This window comes from Macrobrachium nipponense, chromosome 12 (assembly GCF_015104395.2).
Source record: "Macrobrachium nipponense isolate FS-2020 chromosome 12, ASM1510439v2, whole genome shotgun sequence".
NCBI lineage: Eukaryota > Metazoa > Arthropoda > Malacostraca > Decapoda > Palaemonidae > Macrobrachium > Macrobrachium nipponense.
In genome coordinates this window covers 65,692,282-65,714,078 of record NC_087205.1, presented here as the reverse complement: position 1 = coordinate 65,714,078, position 21,797 = coordinate 65,692,282, and the positions used below count along the sequence as shown (strand labels likewise).

Below are 21,797 nucleotides of genomic sequence, written 5' to 3'. Positions count from 1 at the left end.
AACAAGAATTAGCTATACAGTACCAAGCACACAATTATCTATGTAAGAGTTAGACAAAGTGATTAAGTTTGCAGGAGGCCATAATCTACAGTACAGATTAGGAAGGGGCCAGTAAAACACTTTACTTTTACACTGTGACATGTCATTTCCCACAAGAAGTAAGCTCTTACAAAGCTGCTAACAATGAATGGTTGGTTATGAAACTATGAATGTAAACATTTTAGATTCAAACTTGCAATACTGTTAGAGCAATACAAGTTTGTCTATGTACATTTATACTTCCAATTTCCAACTGTTAAAAGTATGAGTATGGAACTGAGAATTTTCATAATGCAATTAATTATTTGGATATTTACCTACCGTTAAAGTTATCTTTGTGCCATTAGGTGTATATAAAAAAAAAGCTAATCCACTGGGACTGTCTCTGTAATTACTCGTTTCCCACCAGGTTACTGAAATGTTTACATTCTTGTCAGAATTCTTCATGACCGCCCAGTAAGATGTGGGGAGGCTGGATTGGTTTCCACTTTAATAGTAGGTAAGTATACAACAATTTTATACACACTTTCATTATTTGGAATCTTACCCACTGTTAGTTCCTCGTTGGACAAGTGGTTTTTGCTTTTGGCTACCAATCCAGTGGTTCGAAGTTCGATTCTTGGCACGGCCAATGTGGAATCAGAGGAATGTATTTCTGGTGATAGAAATTCATTTCTCAATATAATGTGGTTCAGATCCCACAATAAGGTGTAGGTCCCATTGATAGGTAACCAATTGGTTCCTAGCCACATAAAAATATCTAATCCTTTGGGCCAGCCCTAGGAGAGCTGTTAACCCTTAAACGCCGGAGCGGTAAATAAAAAAATGACTCCCGTGTGCCGGAGGGGTTTGAGAGTGAGCGCGTAAGCGGAAAAAATATTTTTTTCAAAAAATCACAGCGCGCTTAGTTTTCAAGATTAAGAGTTCATTTTTGGCTCCTTTTTTTCTCATTGCTTGAAGTTTAGTATGCAACCATCAGAAATGAAAAAAATTATCATTATCATATATAAATAATGCGATATATGATAGCGCAAAAACAAAATTTCATATATAATTGTATTCAAATCGCGCTGTGCGCAAAACGGTTGAAGGTAACAAGTTACTTTCTTTTTCGTTGTAATGTACACTAAATTTCAATCATTTTGGTATATAACAAATTGTAAAACGATAAAAGCAACACAGAGAAAATATTATCACAAAATAATGCATGAATTCGTAACGCGCTTACGTAAACACATATTTTTTTAAAAAATTCACCATAAATCTAAATATTGTCCTAGAGACTTCCAATATGTTTCAGAATGAAGACAAATGATTGAATATTACTATACTGTAAGAATATTAGCTTAAAAATGCAGTTTTCGACCATATCTGACGAGCTAAAGTTGACCGAATGTCGAATTTTTTATATATATATTTTTTTATATGCAATTATTTCGGAAATAAGAATAGCTACAACTTTCAAATATTTTTCGTTTTATTCTACATGAAATTGCGCACATTTTCATATATAAAACTCTATGAAATGCCTAATATGAAACGGAGCAAATATTCCGAGAATGGGACTTACGCATTTCGGAGATTTGTGGCGGAGAATCCGTGTGCGGAGGGAAGGAAAGTTTTTTTTAAAAATTCACCATAAATTTAAATATTGTGCTAGAGACTTCGAATTTATTTCACGATGAAGATAAATGACTGAATATTACTAGACTGTAAGAGTTTTATCTTACAATTGCGTTTTTCGACCATTTCCGTAGAGTCAAATTTGACCGAACGTGGTTTTTTTTCTATTTATCGTGATTTATATGCAAATATTTCAAAAATGAGAATAGCTACAACCTTCAACTATTTATTGTTGTATTATACATGAAATTGCGCACATTTTCATATATAAAACGTTATGTAACGGCTAATTTAAAATGGTGCAAACATTACCACAATCGCACGTATGATTTTTTCGGAAGAGTTACCGCGCGGACGTAAAGAAAATGTTATTTTTTTCATAAATTCACCATAAATCAAAATATTGTGCTAGAGACTTCCAATTTGTTGCAAAATGAAGGTAAATGCTTGAATATTACTAGAATATAAGCGTTTTAGCTTACAATTGCGTTTTTCGACCATTTCGGTAGAGTCAAAATTGACCGAAGGTTGAAAATTTGTCACTTATCATTTTTTATATGAAAATATTTCAAAATTGATAAAAGCTACAACCATAGGTTGTTTTTAGTTGTATTGTGCATGAAATTGCGCACATTTTCATATATAAAACTTTATGTAACGGCTAATTTAAAATGGTACAAACATTACCACAATCGCATGTATGATTATTTTCGGAAGAGTTACCGCGCGGACGTAAGGAAAAAGTTTTTTCATAAATTCACCATAAATCGAAATATTGTGCTAGAGACTTCCAATTAGTTGCAAAATTAAGTTAAATGATTGAATATTACTTAAATATAAGAGTTTTAGCTTACAATTGCGTTTTTCGACCATTTCGGTAGAGTCAAAGTTGACAGAAGGTTGAAATTTTGGCACTTATCGTTATTTATATGAAAATATCTTAAAACTGATAAAAGCTACAATCATGAGTATTTTTTTGTTGTATTCTACATAAAAATGCACACATTTTCATATATAATACTCTATGTAACGGCTAATTTAAAATGGTAAAAAAATTATGTCAAAGTGACGAAATAATTTCCGAGATGTGTCACAGATACTTTTTAGTGCGGCAAGAAAGAAATTCGCGCTTGCGCGCCTGCGTAACGATTGTAAACAAAACAACACCTTGATCCGTGAACTCCCAGCATCCCCCAAGGCGCGTGATTCAAGAGTTTTCGGCTGGTAGGCCTAAAAGTATTTTTCCGCGAATTTTTTAAAAAACTTTTGTATGTCGACGTAAAATACGTCCAGTCGGCACCCGAGAGACAAAAAATGTCGACGTAAAATACGTCCAGTCGGCGTTTAAGGGTTAATCAGCTCAGTGGTCCGGTAAAACTAAGATATACTTAACCCTTAAACGCCGACTGGACGTATTTTACGTCGACATTTTTTGTCTCTCGGGTGCCGACTGGACGTATTTTACGTCGACATACAAAAGTTTTTTTAAAAATTCGCGGAAAAATACTTTTAGGCCTACCAGCCGAAAACTCTTGAATCACGCGCCTTGGGGGATGCTGGGAGTTCACGGATCAAGGTGTTATTTTGTTTACAATCGTTACGCAGGCGCGCAAGCGCGAATTTCTTTCTTGCCGCACTAAAAAGTATCTGTGACACATCTCGGAAATTATTTCGTCACTTTGACATAATTTTTTACCATTTTAAATTAGCCGTTACATAGAGTATTATATATGAAAATGTGCGCATTTTTATGTAGAATACAACAAAAAAATACTCATGATTGTAGCTTTTATCAGTTTTAAGATATTTTCATATAAATAACGATAAGTGCCAAAATTTCAACCTTCGGTCAACTTTGACTCTACCGAATGGTCGAAAAAACGCAATTGTAAGCTAAAACTCTTATATTTTAGTAATATTCAATCATTTAACTTAATTTTGCAACTAATTGGAAGTCTCTAGCACAATATTTCGATTTATGGTGAATTTATGAAAAAACTTTTTCCTTACGTCCGCGCGGTAACTCTTCCGAAAATAATCATACATGCGATTGTGGTAATGTTTGCACCATTTTAAATTAGCCGTTACATAAAGTTTTATATATGAAAATGTGCGCAATTTCATGCACAATACAACTAAAAACAACCCATGGTTGTAGCTTTTATCAATTTTGAAATATTTTCATATAAAAAATGATAAGTGACAAATTTTCAACCTTCGGTCAATTTTGACTCTACCGAAATGGTCGAAAAACGCAATTGTAAGCTAAAACGCTTATATTCTAGTATATTCAAGCATTTACCTTCATTTTGCAACAAATTGGAAGTCTCTAGCACAATATTTCGATTTATGGTGAATTTATGAAAAAAATAACATTTTCTTTACGTCCGCGCGGTAACTCTTCCGAAAAAATCATACGTGCGATTGTGGTAATGTTTGCACCATTTTAAATTAGCCGTTACATAACGTTTTATATATGAAAATGTGCGCAATTTCATATATAATACAACAATAAATAGTTGAAGGTTGTAGCTATTCTCATTTTCGAAATATTTGCATATAAATCACGATAAATAGAAAAAAAACCACGTTCGGTCAAATTTGACTCTACCGAAATGGTCGAAAAAAACGCAATTGTAAGATAAAACTCTTACAGTCTAGTAATATTCAGTCATTTATCTTCATCGTGAAACAAATTCGAAGTCTCTAGCACAATATTTAAATTTATGGTGAATTTTTAAAAAAAAACTTTCCTTCCCTCCGCGCGCAGATTCTCCGCCACAAATCTCCGAAATGCGTAAGTCCCATTCTCGGAATATTTGCTCCGTTTCATATTAGGCATTTCATAGAGTTTTATATATGAAAATGTGCACAATTTCATGTAGAATAAAACGAAAAATATTTGAAAGTTGTAGCTTTTCTTATTTCCGAAATAATTGCATATAAAAAAATATATATATAAAAAATTCGACATTCGGTCAACTTTAGCTCGTCAGATATGGTCGAAAACTGCATTTTTAAGCTAATATTCTTACAGTATAGTAATATTCAATCATTTGTCTTCATTCTGAAACATATTGGAAGTCTCTAGGACAATATTTAGATTTATGGTGAATTTTTGAAAAAAATATGTGTTTACGTAAGAGCGTTACGAATTCATGCATTATTTTGTGATAATATTTTCTCTGTGTTGCTTTTATCGTTTTACAATGTGTTATATATCAAAATGATCGCAATTTAGTGCACATTACAACGAAAAAAAAAGTAACTTGTTACCTTCAACCGTTTTGCGCACAGCGCGATTTGAATACAATTATATATGAAATTTCGTTTTTGCGCTATCATATATCGCATTATTTATATATGATAATGATAATTTTTTTCATTTCTGATGGTTGCATACTAAACTTCAAGCAATGACAAAAAAAGGAGCCAAAAATGAACTCTTAATCTTTAAAACTAAGCGCGCTGTGATTTTTTAAAAAAAATATTTTTTCCGCTTACGCGCTCACTCTCAAACCCCTCCGGCATACGGGAGTCATTTTTTTATTTACCGCTCCGGCGTTTAAGGGTTAACTAACCTACTGTTAGTTAGCAGACTACACAGTGAGTGAGGATGGTGGGTTAGTACACCCAGAGAAACAATGTTCAGCCAAGCCGACTAAAATATTTTAAATAGGAAGAAAAAAAAAAGCTTCTCAACTTTACTGCCCGTTATGCAATCTTTACTGGCAAGTAATGTCGCCAGATGTTGGACCATAACATGTAGCAAGACTTATCAGAGGATCCTTACAGGGAAAAAAGGACTATCTCATAGAGTAATAGTGGCTCCTGTGCCCGAGTCAAAAGCCCATAACTGACAGTCCAAACTAAAGATAACTACCACCTCAATAAATGAAGGTGCACTCCTATACACTAATGTGTACCTTCATGCTCCCTTCCTCTTTCCCGTTATCTCTACATTATGGGGTTGGTTGCTTCATGCGCCTTCTCCATTGCCTTCTATCAATGGCATCATCCTCCACCAAACATCTCTCCATATCTTCTTTCACTTCTGGTTCAAGAGAAAGTATCCTCACTGCAATGATAGGACTAAGGGCTTTACACCTCATACTAAATTTGAACATTTTGCCAATAATGAGGCAAAAACACTTACGTCTCCCTGGAGCTGCATGACAAAATAGCGAAAGGCTTTAAAAGAAATAGACATGCTTACTGTAAGGAAGCCATGAAAATTATTTTTAAAAATTGTAAAAGCTCAGAAATCAACTCTTTGTGCTTTGACTTCAGCATTCTTGGTCAGAGGTGTGGACATGTGTGTCTGACCTTCTCACACCACAGATAAATTTAACTGGACATTAGACCACCAATTCTTTACTGTGTCCAAAGCAGTCAAATTAGGCACTGTCACAAATCTGGGAAGGGCTTTCACCACTATGTATACCTTTTCTCTAAGCAATGAAAGGAAAGAGGTTATCACTAGAACAAAGACCCAAAAACAAGAAAGGGATTGAATCTCACTAACATAGTAGTTTGCTGCAGCAAGAGCTAAAAGAAAAGTGTCTTGAAAGTTCTTAAGTGATGCTTTATCAAAAGGCTCAAACCGAGATTATGTTAAATGAAAAAATAACCATTTTCAAACCAATTTGTATTTTCCACAGCTAACAAAACTGAGGTCTTAACAACAAGATTATTTCTCACGCAAGCTGGTAACCGGTTGGATCAATCTGAGATTGAAAAGCAAGGAAAATGTGACCTCTGGCAACCCTGATCATCTGATGCGTTGTGAGGCTGGAAGCCACGCATGTACGCCGTGATTGGTCAGTCTTTTCCCAACCCATGATACCTGAGAAGGTAGAGGGGTGGCTAGAGGTGGGCCATTAGCAGTTAAGACCTCAGGTTTGTTACCTATGAAAAATACAAATTGGCTTAAAATCTACCTATGAAAAATACAAATTGGCTTAAAATTTGTCATTTATTCATACGCAGAAATAATCCTGTCTTAACAATAGGACAGACTTACATTTGGTGGGAGGTACAAGTATCCTAACCGGCTAGGGGTTAACCCACCAGCTCACTGTTTCAGAGGATCAGTTCTGACCCATGTGATGAAATGCCCGTGAGAGGTCCGATATTCGATATCTAACCCCTCAGCCATCTGGGTTGATCCAGAACGAGCTGCTTGACTCCGCGGCGGAGGAATACAAGATGGCGCTGGCAGAGGAATACAGTATGGCGTCGGTGGAGGAATAATGGGTAGCGACTGTGCTGACCTCTGGAGGTGGGGGCCCAGCGGTCCTGCATAGAAGAGACCTGGTGGTGGGTGGGCTGCTACAGGGGTAGGAGGGGTCCACAATTCCAGAAAATGCAACAACAACCCTTCCCAGGATGGAGGGCCCCGTAGCCCCAGCAATAACCAGAGCGCGGCTATCTTGGATGCTTCTTCCCCTGAGACAAGATTATCATTAGGGACCACATCTTCACTTCTGGGAAGAGAAATGGAACCTAAAGGAGGAGTCAAATCAAATAAAAGACTATTGATACGTCCTCCTGATACTTCCAACGACGAATCGATGGAAGAAAAGGAAGATCTAACTATCCTAGTAACATCCCCCGCCCGAGTGTCGATCGGATAAGCCATTGAATCTTGATGAGGAGGAGAGAATCCCTCCCACGATGGAAGCATCGACATTCTACGATATTCTCTCTTACTGTAGAACAGCTTCCGCTGAGAGATGGGCCATGCCCGACACTCTACACAGGGGTTGGTCACTGTACAAACGTTTGCGCTACACCTACTGCATGTCGAACATGGCCTGATTGCTACAGAGGCCAAGAACCTTGAGCAGGGGAATCCTCGAACGCCCGGGCACATACGCTGCCGAGCCTAAAACCGCACAAACACACAAACACACTGAGAAATAAAGGGCAAAAAAGACAGGCTTGGAGGAGAAAGCAAAAGCGTACACATCGCCAATGTGGTTGGTAAAAGACTGACCAGTCATGGCGTATGTGCATAGCTTCCAGCCTCACAATGCATCGGACAATCAAAGTTGCCAGAGGTAACAAGATTCCTTGCTTTTCAATCTTAGACTGATCCAACTGGTTACCAACTTGCGTGGGAAATAATCCTATTGTTAAGACTGAGGGTTTGTCCCGTGTATGAATAACTACATCTAAATTTAATTTTGAATCATGATAGAAAGATGAAATTTTCAGCATGAAAGACTGAAAACCTCTTCAACCTTAAATCGTGAGTAATAAAATAAGTCCCCGATTATTGGTGGACTCACGTAATGGCAATCTAGTTTTATGGCACTTGTCTAGCACCATAAAATCTGGGATTTATGGTGCAATACCATGCCATGTTCTGGTTATCAGTACCCCGTTTTGCGGAAATGTAAAATGCATAAAACCGAGGGAGCACTGTATTCTGTGTAGGATGATAGTATAAGGTATACAGTTGGTGTCTGAACGGTTAAAATAAGCATTTACATGCATTTCAAGAGAGGGATATCAAGTATTTGCAGACTTTAGCTATTTACAGGTGGTAGTGGTCCCTAACAGTGGCTCCCCCACCCCAAAAAACCAGGGGTGACTATATATACATGCATATACATTACATATATAGGCAGTCCCCAGGTTACGACGGGGGTTCCATTCTTGAGACATGTTGTAAGCCGAAAATCGTCATAAGCCAGAAAATCGTAAAAAAATCCTAAAAAACCTTACTTTTAATGCTTTGGGTGCATTGAAAACTATGTAAACTGCATTCTTATTGCATTTTTTATAAAAAAAACCTTCAAATATTGATTATTTTGCATTTTTGGTGTCATATTTCATCTGCCAGATCAGTGTTGTAGGTGTCGTAACCTGGAAATAATTTCTGATGAATATAATTGAAAAGCGCCTTACCTTGGAACGTCGTAAGCTGAGCCCGTCGTAACCCGGGGACTGCCTGTATATAAATATACATATATAGTAATACAGTAGTACCTCAGGATATGAAATTAATCCGTTCCGAGGCAGCCTTTGTAACCTGATATTTTTGTATCTTGAACCACATTTTACATGCTAATTGCCTAATTCGTTCCAAGCCCTACAAAAACACCTCAGTAAATTATTTCCAAGCTTACAACACATGTTCTAGGGTTACAATGCCGATCTGATGGAAGAAATATGACTCCAAAAAGGCAAAATACTGTACATACTTGAGTAATATTCAACTGCATGTAATGTTCAACCACATTTTTACTGCATATATTAGGACATTAGCATATGTCCCTTAGCAATAAGCCTAGCCTAAGTTAGCAGTTGCTACTGTAGCCTAGTCTATGATTCTGACATCTAAACCTAAGAAGCTAAAAGCTTAGAATATGCCAATAAAATTATAAATAATCAACATGTACTCATTTCAAATAATTATAAATCAATCATTAACTATAATCATTAACTATAATACACAAACAAGAAAAAAAGCTTCCAACCTTTTGTTTACATTCAGCACTACGAGTACTGAACGATCGCCAAGCAACCACTTTTACCTAGCACACAGTATAGTAATCATAAATTTTCATTATCTCTATTCAACTACTGAAACTACCAAAATAGTATAATAAGCATTCATTTATATTCTTTATTCTATCTTTACCTAATGGAGATACCGAGTTACTGACAGCTATAATGAAACATAATATTAAAACAGAAGAATTCTAGAAAATATTTGTTGGCTTCCATGATAGCTGTCTGATTTATTTTATATTTTATGATATCTAATTCACAATTTTTTTATTAAATATACTGCATGCACTCATTTCAAATAATTATTAAGTAACCATTAACTATAGTAATTAAACAAACAAACAAACAAAAAAAGCTTCCAACCATTTGTTTACGTTCACACTACGAGTACCGAACGATCGCCAAGCAACCACTTTTACCTAGCACACAGTACAGTAATCATAAATTTTCATTAACTCTCTTCAACTACTGACACTACCAAACAGTATAATAACCATTCATTTCTATTCTTTATTCTATCTTTACCTAATGTTTTTTTTTATTAAATGTATTGCATGAATAAGTTTTTCAATTTACAGCATCCTTTTACCAATAGAATACATAGAGCATATGGGGTAGATGCTGACCAATAGGAGAGCAGGATCTTATGGCGGTGACTAGCATCAGGAACCAATGGGAGAGCGGAGGATGGTTGGGGTGGGGGGGTCTTACTCCGGTTGCAGCGCAGGAGTTTTAAAATTATTCTCGGTGGTCCAGGCGAATCTCGGGACTTTACAGTAACACCCTTTCGTAACTTGAATTATTTTCGTATGCAGAGGCAAAAAAATCTTCGTATTTGCTTTCGTAACTCAAATTTTTTGTAATTTGGGACTTTCGTATGTCAAGGTTCCTCTGTACCCCAAACTTTTGCATATACATTACATATATATAGATATATACAGTAATACCCCGAACTTATGCATATACATTTCATATATATACAGGTAGCCCTCGGTTGGCGGCAAGGGTTCCGTTCCTGGCTGCCGACGCTAAGCGATTTTAAAGCCAACGGCTGTCGCACACCTACTTTCGAAATTCTAGACCAGTTAACAGCGCCCTAGACCAGTCAAACAGAGCCGCAATCCCACAATGGCGCAATAACTAAAATTATATTTATGCAGTATAGTACATACTGTACAGTAACATTATAGTATTATATATACTGTAAAGTGAAAAAAGCCTAGCTTTAATCCTTTGGGTGTCTAGAGTAAAGATATGATAAGGTTTTATACAGTGTACAAGTAGCTGTAGTGTTCAAGTTACGATAATTTGTCTTATGATAATCCAATTTTATGAGAGACCAAATTACAATAACCTAACTTTATCCCATCTTCTAGTTACCTAAGTTCAAAAACAGCATAAAGGAATGATAAAAGTATGGTTTTAACGTTATACTCGTTGCGTAAACATGTACAGCCACGAACAACCGAACGAGAAACCTTTTTTTTTTTTTTTCAAGTACAACCGAATTGGATAACATCCATTTGGCTTGTATTTCAATCATACTGTAGTACACTATTACCGTAGTTGTTATAAATGACGTTATGTAGAATAGAACTGAGATATCTTATTGTAATGACTTTATTCGCTATAGATCAATGATCAATATAGATCAAAGATCAATCGGGAAATATACTGTTAAATTTAAACCTAGTTATAACTGAAGCTGAGAAAACTGTTCAAGCTGCTAATGACTATTATCGTGCATCGGCAACAAGGATAAAACTCCAGTAAACATATGCCATCAAACACAACCGTAGATAAAATTGAGATAAAATAATTTTAATCAAAACTACTGTGCTTGAAAGAACACATTTTACTGTTGGTTTCATGCTGATATAAGATAAATAACGTAAAGTTTGTATTAGGATGATATAAAAGGTAAATTGCGAAGGGAATCACGTAATTTTTTTACGCAATAAACATAGCACCAACGTAATCTGTTAACGGAAAAAACAAATTAGTTCACAATCACAACGAGACCTATTCAATTCATATATCCACCTAAAAACACATTGTATAAGGAAAAAACCTTGTCTCATATAAGTCAAGTATCTAGATATTCCTTTATGCCAACTGGAAGCAAGAAAATTTGCTCAGAATTATGTTAAATATGGAGAAACAAACTCGTATTCGCCATCAGCTGATTTTAAACCAAAACATTGGCAGCTCCGCGGAATACTGGCTTAGATTTGCCGTAGCATTTTATAATACAATAATATGAGAACATATATACAATATTATTGGATACAGTGAAGTAATGTATAACTTTTTAAAGGATTTATGGAAAAGATACATAATTAATAAAATAACACCATGCATGTTTCGGAACATTGGCGGACATGCACGAACATGAAAAAACATCCTATGACAACGCTTGATTTGGCTAAAGGTTATTGGCAGGTACCTTTAAATGAACAAGCCCGGAAAATATCCGCCTTTATAACGCCATTTGGTAGTTTCGAACCCAAAGTTATGGCTTTTGGCTTGACGTGTATTTAGATGATCTTGTGATATTTTCAGAGACTTGGGAGGATCATGTAAGAACTTTGGCAAGAGTCTCTTAGGCCCTTACCAAAGTAAATCTCGTTCTTAATCTAAGGAAATGCGAATTTGGGAAAGCCTCTATTACTTATCTAGGACATAAGGTAGGTCTTGGTAAAATCTGTCCAAAGGATCAGAACATAAAAGCTATCGTGAATTTCCCGATCCAACACTAAAAAACAGGCCATGAGATTTCTCGGAATAGTTTCATATTTCCGTAGATTTGTACCAAATTTCTCAGAAATAAGCGCTCCCATAACTAATCTGTTTAAGAAAGGACGCAGTTTTGTATTTGATGTCGCGTGTGTGGAAGCTTTCAACAAGTTAAAAGCTATAATGATTCACGAGCCAGTTCTATTACTTATTACCTGATTTTGGTAAGGAATTTAATTTAGCGATCGATGCCAGTGATATTGGTGTAGGAGAGGTTTTGTTACAAGAAGTGAATGGAATGAAACTCCCAGTTGCCTATTATTCAAAGAAACTGAATAAAGCGCAACAGAACTATTCCACTATAGAAAAGGAATTGTTTGGTTTAGTTACAGCCTTGCAACACTTTGAGATTTACGCACGTAGTAGTTCTGTTTTAACTGTGTATACTGATCATAATCCGTTAGTTTATTTGGAGAGGTTTAAGAATAAGAATAAACGTCTAATGCGTTGGAGTTTAGAATTACAAGACTATAACCTGAAGATAGTCCATATAAGGGGAAAGGATAATGTTATAGCTGATAGCCTTTCTAGAGATTTTTCAGAATGAGTAGCCTGATGACCGCTTTCTGTTTTGGCACGAGTGAGTGTGTGAGTGGAGAAGCGTGCGTGTTCAACTGGATTAAAGCTTTATGCAGAATTGTTCCCCTGCAGTTTGATTCCTGTTTCTCTTTAGAAAAAAATAAAATCAGTTGATTTAATTTTTTTTCTTTTAAGGGAACATGTCATGGTAATCGCTTTATAGCAAAGAATTATAAGTTAAAGGAAAGGAAAATGCATCTTCTTCGAGAAGTTCTGCTGCAAGGAGGCGTTCGCGCACGTGTTGTAGGTGCCTGTTCTCATGATGGTTCGAGAATCCCCAGGTGTGTTACAGAAACTCAACAGGCGCCGACGTATCGTCAGAACACGCCGCGAAATATGATGCAATATTTCGTCGAGATCCTTCTAAGACGTTCTTGTCATCTCAGGAGCCTGTGACGCTCGCTGGTAGGCCCCGCCCCCCAGATTGCCATATATATATACGACTGATGAAGTATCAGAGATCAGATCATCAGTGAGAGATCATCAGAGGGAGATAAGAGTAGGAGGAACAGACGATGGATAAGAGAGGAGGAAAGCGCAAGAGTGTTTGATCGGAATCTAGTCAAGTCATCGTCAGGGAGTGGATGACCGAGATATTTCGACATTGAGCAAGCCTTCAGGGAAGAAACATTCTACAAGAGTATCAAGAATAGACATTGTTTTCTGCAATACGGAGTCAAGAAGACGTCTGAAGTTACAGTTCTCTTTTTGTGAAGCCATCGCTTCGAGCATTGATTTCAGACAGCTGCAAAACTGGCCAGCAAGTATTTTCCTTACCTCACTGTTTCCCAAGTTTACGCATTGTAAGATTTTACTTTTGTTATGTAAATAGGAGAAACCATTCTGCATTTATCTTTGTTAGTAAGCTTGTAAATAAACCTTTGTTCCATTAGAGTTTCTTTCTATATTCGTATCCCGAGTTTCAACTGTTGGTGTCAAATCCTTTTGTTTTATTACATTAATGAACCTGGAGAGGACCTCGGTCCGTAAAAATTAGACATCCCTTGTTCTCACTCGACCACTCCACAGGTCCAGCACCCCATGCCCCATGTATGATGGTCTTCAGTTCAGGATAACCATATACTGGATCGTTGTTTTGGACTCCTATGGTAAGCCTAAAACTCGAGCATTTTGGTGGCTGTTTTTCTTGAATTTTGTTAATGAATCCCTCCAAGTCTCTCCTATGATTCACCACGTGTATTTCTCTCTCCATTCCTCTCAGTAAACCCTCTTTTGTTCCCCTTGTCGATCCTTTTCTCAGCCTGCCACCTATCGTTTGTATGATAGTTTAATTCCAATTTGTGAACAGTGCGATATGTAAATTTTGATTGGTTGTGCCATTCATGGCCATGTTGATAGATAGTGAATCCTCTCCCTTTCAGAGGCTGGATAGTTCCTAAGAGCTCACTCTATAAACACAGTTGCAAGTAAACTACACTGTTTGTGTTAGGTGCAGAGCTGTCTAACAATAACAAGTTCCCTAAATTTCTCTTTCGACTATTCATCCAATTCCCAAAGGCTCTAGTACTTCCATGATAACACACCACACCATAATCAGTGTTAATTTCTTACTCATTTTAACTTCTTAACAGGAGCTGAGGTAGAAGTAAAACTAATGAGTGCTGGTCAATGGATTCATCTTTGATAAAAGTGAAAGCGGGGCAACACTAGCTATGAACAGCTAAAATACTAAAGGAGAATTGACCAATCATGGTTGAAATCCTTAAAGTATGAAGGGAGAACCGAGATGGAAGAAAAATGGAAATCTACGGATGAAGACAGTGAGCCGAAATACGCCACAGAAGGTGACATACCATGGAACATCAGCAATGATGTCATGGAATGCCAGCAGTAAATACTGGAAGGCTGGGTGGATGGGGAAGGTAGTGTTCTTGCATAACATCACCTCATAATCCTAATGACAGCTGGAGCCATCTGCACAACACTTGAGAGGCAACTGCTGAGAAGCAAGAGCTGTCTATCACCAAGCTAACTCACTCTAGATAAATGAGCATCGGAAGAGGAAGGGCCGCTACTATGAATAGGAACACTTGTCACAAGATGTAGAATACAAGGTGACAGTGGGGAAAACAGTATGGAGGGAAGATTTTCTGCTCGAAGGACTATACAGGGCGAGTAAATAATAACAGAAGAATTTACAGGCAGCTCAGAAACTACTGAAGTAAGTATTTGAAATCCCTAAATAAGTCTACCAGTTCACACACAACTATCACTCTCTTAAACAGATGATACATGAGCCAATGAATGTGAGCGCTAAACTACACAAACTCCCTTGGAGAATGCATCAAATTCGAACTGGGAGGCAGCTGAGAGATATGGCAAAGCACACAAACCTTGGTCCCGAGACTTCCATGGTTCTCTCCACAGAGATCAACAGTCCCAGGGAATGGAGAAACAGAAAGGGGGGGGAAGGATCTCACCCTAATAAGTATGGTTAAATTTCTAACATGTACAAAAAGATTTTCTCAATTACCAATTATTTTTCTCCTGAACCCTCATAGAGAGCAAAAGAAGATGGAGCAGGAGTAGTGAGAGAGAAATTAACTTAGGCTATCAGTTCAAGTTAATGGAGAAGGAGAAGCAACATTGGAAGACAAAAGGAAAAGACTAAGTAGGCTTACAGCCTGGCCCCTAACTTATTGTCTACGTAATCTACAGGTCTCCAGCATCTTCCGATACTTTAGATATTTTCATCCTCTCATCAGACCACTCCTTATTATCTTCACAACAACAAAACCATTGTCTATGTAACCTATAGGCCTATAGCATCTTCCGATACTTCAAAAATTTTCATCCCCTCATCAGATAACTCCTAATTATCTTCACAACCACAAAACCATTGTCTACGTAATCTATAGGCTTCTACCATCTTCTGATACATAAAAAATTTTCATCGTCTCATCGTCACTCCTTATATTTCTGGTGATAGAAATTCATTTCTCGATATAGTGTGGTTCGGATCCCACAATAAGCTGTAGGTCCCGTCGCTAGGTGACCAATTGGTTCCTAGCCACATAAAAATATCTAATCCTTCAGGCCAGCCCTAGGAGAGCTGTTAATCAGCTCAGTGGTCTGGTAAAAGTAAGATATACTTACTTAATTTTTAATCTTCACAACAAAAAAACCAGATTTGTGCCTCAAAGGCTAGGCTAAGGCGGGCCACTCACAGTCGATCTGGTCGTATGATGAGAACTGAGTGGGAGGAGACTCCAAAAATATTGACTGCAAACTCACGTTACTGCCTGGTCTGAACAAAGTAGTCAGTCTTAACTTGGCAGCCACACAGTTTGGACGTGGGCGAGGGAATATCTGATAATGAACCATATATGCGCAGACTGTGCCATTGCAGCCAGTATAACCATGAAAAATAAAAAGCCACAAAAAAGAATATTGGGTCAATGATTGGTTGTTGAAGAGAGAAAAAATCACATTTATTGCTTTTAAAGGAAATACAGGTAGCTCTCAGGGACTGCTATAATAAACGCAAGGGTGGACGAGGCAACATTCAATTTTGTTGGACGATTATAACGGTCATGCAAAAGGGTACATGTATGATGAAATCCACAATGCCAATGAAAGGTCAATTGCCACATTATGCTATTTAGCGACTGACTGTTCCTATCAAGATATAAAATTGAGTGTGGCCATATTGCCCAAAGCTCTTGGAAGAGTCATGCTGGAGACATGTTAAGCTATTTGGACAACACTGCAAAGACTACATAATAAAGATAAATAAAACTCATGCATACATATTTGTATCTTTGATAAAAATAAACTAGCTTTTAGAAACTCAAAATAAATGACTCTTTTACAAATATACCAAGCAGTTTGTAGTGTATAAAATTAGAGTAGGAAATCATAAAAGTGAAAAGGTAATAAATCTCTGTGTAACTAGTCATTACGCTACACTATTTCACAATCAGCACCAAGAACCTACAAGAAAATTATAAGGGTGTGAGGGAGGTTTCATTACCTCCCATTAAGATTAGTCTCCAGTTCTACTTTAAATCATATATCATATAGGAGCTTTTTAGCATGTATTCTTATTTAGTTAAGAAATATCCTCAGTTTATTTCCTTATTTTTTTTTATTTTAGAATATAACTGATTAAATGTCCTGAGCAAGGAACCAATTGTTCGTTTTGTTTTGAGAGATTACTTTACTTTTTATATTCCACAGACATTGCTAAGACTTATAAATCTCGAAGAACCCCGCCCAGAACTCTCTATCTATCGAAAGTCTGACATGTTTGAACGATATCCTCTTCTGTACTGTTTCTTGGTAAATGAAGCTCCTAGTTCATCAAGCCTCGTCGAAGACACCACTCACGGCTAAACTATCAGTTCTGAACGACTTAAGCTGAAAAACTCCTATTTGACTGTCGTGTCTGACTGTGAGCTGTTCTTTCAAACCTCAACTGTCAGGTTTGTCGATCACGCTTGACTTCCAGATTTGATCAGATCTGACTTGACTAAAAAAGACCCACTCACATTCAAACTTGCTTAAACCCCGCCCATTTCGATCAGGCATTACAAATCCCATCTGACGTGAGTGGCCATCCTAACACACACATGGCCATCATGTACAACCGTAACATTCGGTTTCCATAAATTCTTCCCTATATGGGATAATTCTTTCATATCTGTTTTCTGTAGATGACATAATGCAAAAACAGATAACAAGCACAATACTGTAAAGCAGAAAATCAGCCAGAAATCATATAAAATTATTACAAACACTGATTCACACCGTCTGTATAAGGACACAGCATGAAGAATTCTGACAAGAACGTACACATTCCAATGTTACCTGGTGGGAAACAGGTGAGTACAGAGACAGTGCCAGTGGGGTAGCCCAGCGGTTTTTGTTTTTATGGCGATCTCACCTAATGGCGCGCAGAAATAAGCTAATTTTAACAGTCGGTAAGATTTATTCCCAATATGCTTCATAATTCTGGTGATGAATTGTCAATGCAGTTACTCTATAGTATATAATTAATTTCAAATATACTGAGTACAACACCAAACACCAAACAGCATGTATTAAAATATCCATTGCCACTATTAGAATTTTTAAAATACAATTTAAGAATAAAAAATAAACACTATTCGTATAATGCTGTCAGTGTAAAATTTAAGAGTAACAGAATTCCAGAAAAGACTGAGTACCAAAGGGTTCAAAGGATATTCAACAAACTTGGCCAAGAAAATTCAAGCCTACCTCCTTTTTCTTTTCTTCTTTCTTTTCTTTATCATCTCCCTTGGAATCCTCCTTCTTGGTATCTTCTTTCTCCTCACTGGCATTCTCCTCTTTCTCTGATATTGTTTCCAAGACTTTTTTATCCTCTTTCTTGTCTTTTTTATCCTTATCTTTTGATTTTTCTTGATCTTTGTTGCTACGACTGTTGCTGCTGCTGCTGCTTCCTCTCTCTCTTTTTGAAGAGGATGACTTTGATTTGGACTTTGACCTTGACCGTTTTGAACGAGACTTTGATCTGGACTTTCGACGAGATGGAGACCTACAAAAAGAAAAGATAGAAATTAATGGCTGATATTAATAAATGTACACACTTTTTGGTTTATGTTTTATATACAATATTCAAATCTATTTGATTACTCCATTTACAGACTTTTTGTTGTTCCAGAATCAATCAGGCTATAAACTGTATTAAAATAAGTCCATAATATGTCTAGACTAGCATTTCCAATTTTATTCTGCTCTAATTACAGTACCCTCAGCAATCACTGGCTCTATATTAGTAGGTTCATTATCATGATTTACTCTTGATTATGCTTCAATATTTTTTTCACCGTATCTTTCATTATTCAGATACATACTTATACTATTTGTATTTAAAGGAACATGGATTGTAACCATTTTTCTTGTCATGACATTATTTCCAACATCAGTAGCATTACATGAAAACAATAATTTATTCTTTAATAACTTCATATTCTCTATAGATATTAAGTATCAAGCATGCAGTCATTAATGTTTTGTAACTATTATTAATTATTTATCTCGGTAGATGAAACCTATTCATATGGATTAAGTACACAGTGGCCTTTAACTTGAAATTCAAACTTCCAAAGAATGTTGGTTTCAACCTCCCACTGCAGCAGTAACTGATCATGATACAGAGCTAGTCATTTTTCATCACCCTGGGGGAAGCACAAACCCATGACATCTGAGCGGCATGCCATGACGCTAGCCACTATACCAGTGGACCAGATGAACTATGATGATCTCCCAAATGATTGCCTTTTACATTAAGAGTACCTGGATGACGAGTTGCATTTGTCTTGGCTGCATATATTGAGTGAGTACTGAATGACAGAGGAATTGCAGTGAAGGCCTAAGGCAGTTCTCTAGCATCAAATAAAAGACTGAATTGCTGATGAGCTCCTTCCTGTGGCTTATCTAAAATCTTGAACAGTCTAACACTCGGGTTTCAAAATAAAACTAGGGCTTTATGTAATTTTGCGTTTTATGGTCATGATCTAACCCTCATGATGTGTAGGACAGGATTTTTAAAATTTAAAGCTTTTAAAAACATTTTTATAATAAAATGAAATTTTACACATACTTACCAAGCACTTATAATTAGCTGTAAGCATTCCTAACCACAGCAGTAAATATTCAAATTTGCAGTGGCGCTGCTGTCGCTTGTGTAGGTGAACAGGATCCACCTGCTTTCGGGAACGAAAAGTACCAACTGTTGAACTCCATCATTCATTTGAGTTGCTAAGTTCCCTTGTGGGGAGGAGGGAAGGACTCTGATTATTATAAGTGCTTGGTAAGTAGCATGTGTAAAACTTCATTTTATTACAAAAATATCATTTTTACACGTGACCAAGCACTTATAATTAGCTGATTCCATATTGAAGGAGGAGGGAATCATTGGACGGTTACTGCCTCTGGTAGTCGCTCCCTTAACCTGTAGAAGATGTGGCAGCTCGGCCAAGGATCACCCCTCCTGAGTGGGACCTTTGCAGTCATGGAAGTACACCGACTGACTCAACTAAAAAAAAGGTGCCCTTGTCTTGGACATATACCAGAAATTAAAAACAAGAGTCATTTACATATTAAAAACCATAAACCAACATCACCACCACTATAGGACTGGTGGGTACTCCAGGTACCAAGTACGCCCATGCTTCCCAAAAACTTAATACCCTACACCAAGGCATGGGGAAAGAATAGAGATAGGTAACTCCCTTTGCTTCCTCACCCAACACCGTGCAAGTTATTTATTGACTAAGGACCTAAAGTACAAAAATTTTTCGAACACTGATTCTACCTCCTTGAGGTAGTGTGACGTGAACACTGATTTACATGGCCAAAACTTCGATTGCATAACTGTTTTCAACGACAGACTGTCTGTAGGCAAGCGAAGTGGTGACTGCTCTAATTTCGTGTGTCTTCACTTTGAAGGAGGGAGTACATCCTCCTGAAGGTGTGAGTGTGACTCTATAATCACACTTATCAAGAAGAATGAGATGGCATTCTTCAACATCACATGAGAAAAGAATTTCATACAACACAATAAATTGTTTGTTGATCCTCAGATCTTTTCTGTTATTTGGAGATAGTATCGATCAGATCGGACTTTCAATGTGGTATGGCCATTGGCCTTGGAGCAGAAGAGCTCTGACTAGACACAGAAGCCTTTCTTCTTGCGCCAGGACAAGTATGTCCATTAAGCTCTGTATCGTGAATGAGCAAAGCCAAGGTCTGGAAATGTCTTCAATCTTCATGAGGAATCCCAGATTAATAGAACATTTTGCATCTCCAGGAAAAACCTATTCTCCTGTAAATTACTTGCAACTTGCTTACCCGTTTTGCAGCTGCTAAAGCAACCAAAAAGAGTGTCTTTCTGATGATGTCTTCAGAGAGGCTGAACAAAAGGGCTCAAAGGTGGGACCAGAAAGCCACTTCAGTACTACATCAACATTCCAAAAAATTATACCAGGGTTCTTCAGTTTGAATGTCCAAAGGATTTAATGAGGTTGGATATGTCTTGGCCTGAATGAAGATCAAGGCTTCAGTAACAAAAACTGAACTTAACATTGATCTATAACCTTAACCCCTTCTTTACCGGGTGGGTGAGCAGAATGTAAACATTGTGTTTGCTGCTGAACTGAATCTCTCGGTAGTGACTCCAGTTTGGAGGGGTGCCGATCGTAAAAATATTTGCCCAAAATACACTAATCAAGACAGGCTAATGAAATTATCAGGTATTATTAGCACTATAATAACGCTTATTCTCTGTTAGTTTTATCATCCTACAGGGAAAATAAATGATTTTATGAAAAAAAAAAGTGAAACTCAAGTGTCCCTTGTACAAGGGACACTGGTGGTCGGTGAGAAAACTACAGTCTTGAATAGAAATTCGGTCTTACAGAATGTTGGTATATCACACCTGGAACATGCACATGAAGTATTATCAAAATAGAGCAGTAAATAAGCACGTAATAACAAAAAATAAAAAAAGAGCAAAAACTAAAGCGAAAGCCCCGCCAATAAATATGGAAATCACAAATTTTATAGTATATCTTTCAAAAATTGGTCGATGTCATTTTCTACGTTTTCTAAGATTAGTTTCATCACAGAAAACAACTTTAGGGGTATCAGGGGTATCTAAACTAATTTTTCAAGTTTCTTGTCCTCAGAAAAAATCGCTTTTTCGCTTTTTCTCTGGTTTGGTTTTTTATATATAAAGTTACTGTAAGGCTTTATTTTTACCTTCATTTATCTGGTGTTCATATCTTTTATTTGTAAAATGTAATAAGTGAATAAATAAATAAACACAGTAAATGATGATGCAACTGGTTTTATACTTGGGTAGAAGTTATTACATGTTTACGCTTGTCTGGTTTTGTGATTTTTTGTTGAGACGCAGTTCATCTGTCACCTACACACTACTATAAGCAGTAATAATATTTTTTTGGGTTCATCATACGTCTGGCATCGTGTCATACTGTTTATTTTGCTCCAAACTCTTCAAACCGAAATTACAGAATGATTGGAAGTCCCTATCTGAAAAGAGGAGTTTTGGTGGTACTATGCGTACCACCTTTATGCACCCGGTGCGGTGTAGTAGACTTGAATGGTGGTACCCACCTACCTCCAAACAAACTTTCGGTAATGAAGAGGTTAATGGTTGAAGGAGACAACTTCCTTGAGTTCTTCCTTGAGAATTCAGCATCCACTCCATC

General features: G+C 36.9%; 1 protein-coding gene across 1 annotated transcript in view; it reads right to left on the bottom strand.

The window, feature by feature from the left end:
* Positions 1-21,797, bottom strand: part of LOC135224827 (uncharacterized) — a 362,810-nt gene that overhangs the window by 43,396 nt on the left and 297,617 nt on the right. The window contains exon 11 of the mRNA XM_064264150.1: positions 17,800-18,097. Coding sequence (XP_064120220.1) covers positions 17,800-18,097 — 298 coding nt within the window. The remainder of the gene's footprint in view (positions 1-17,799; positions 18,098-21,797) is intronic.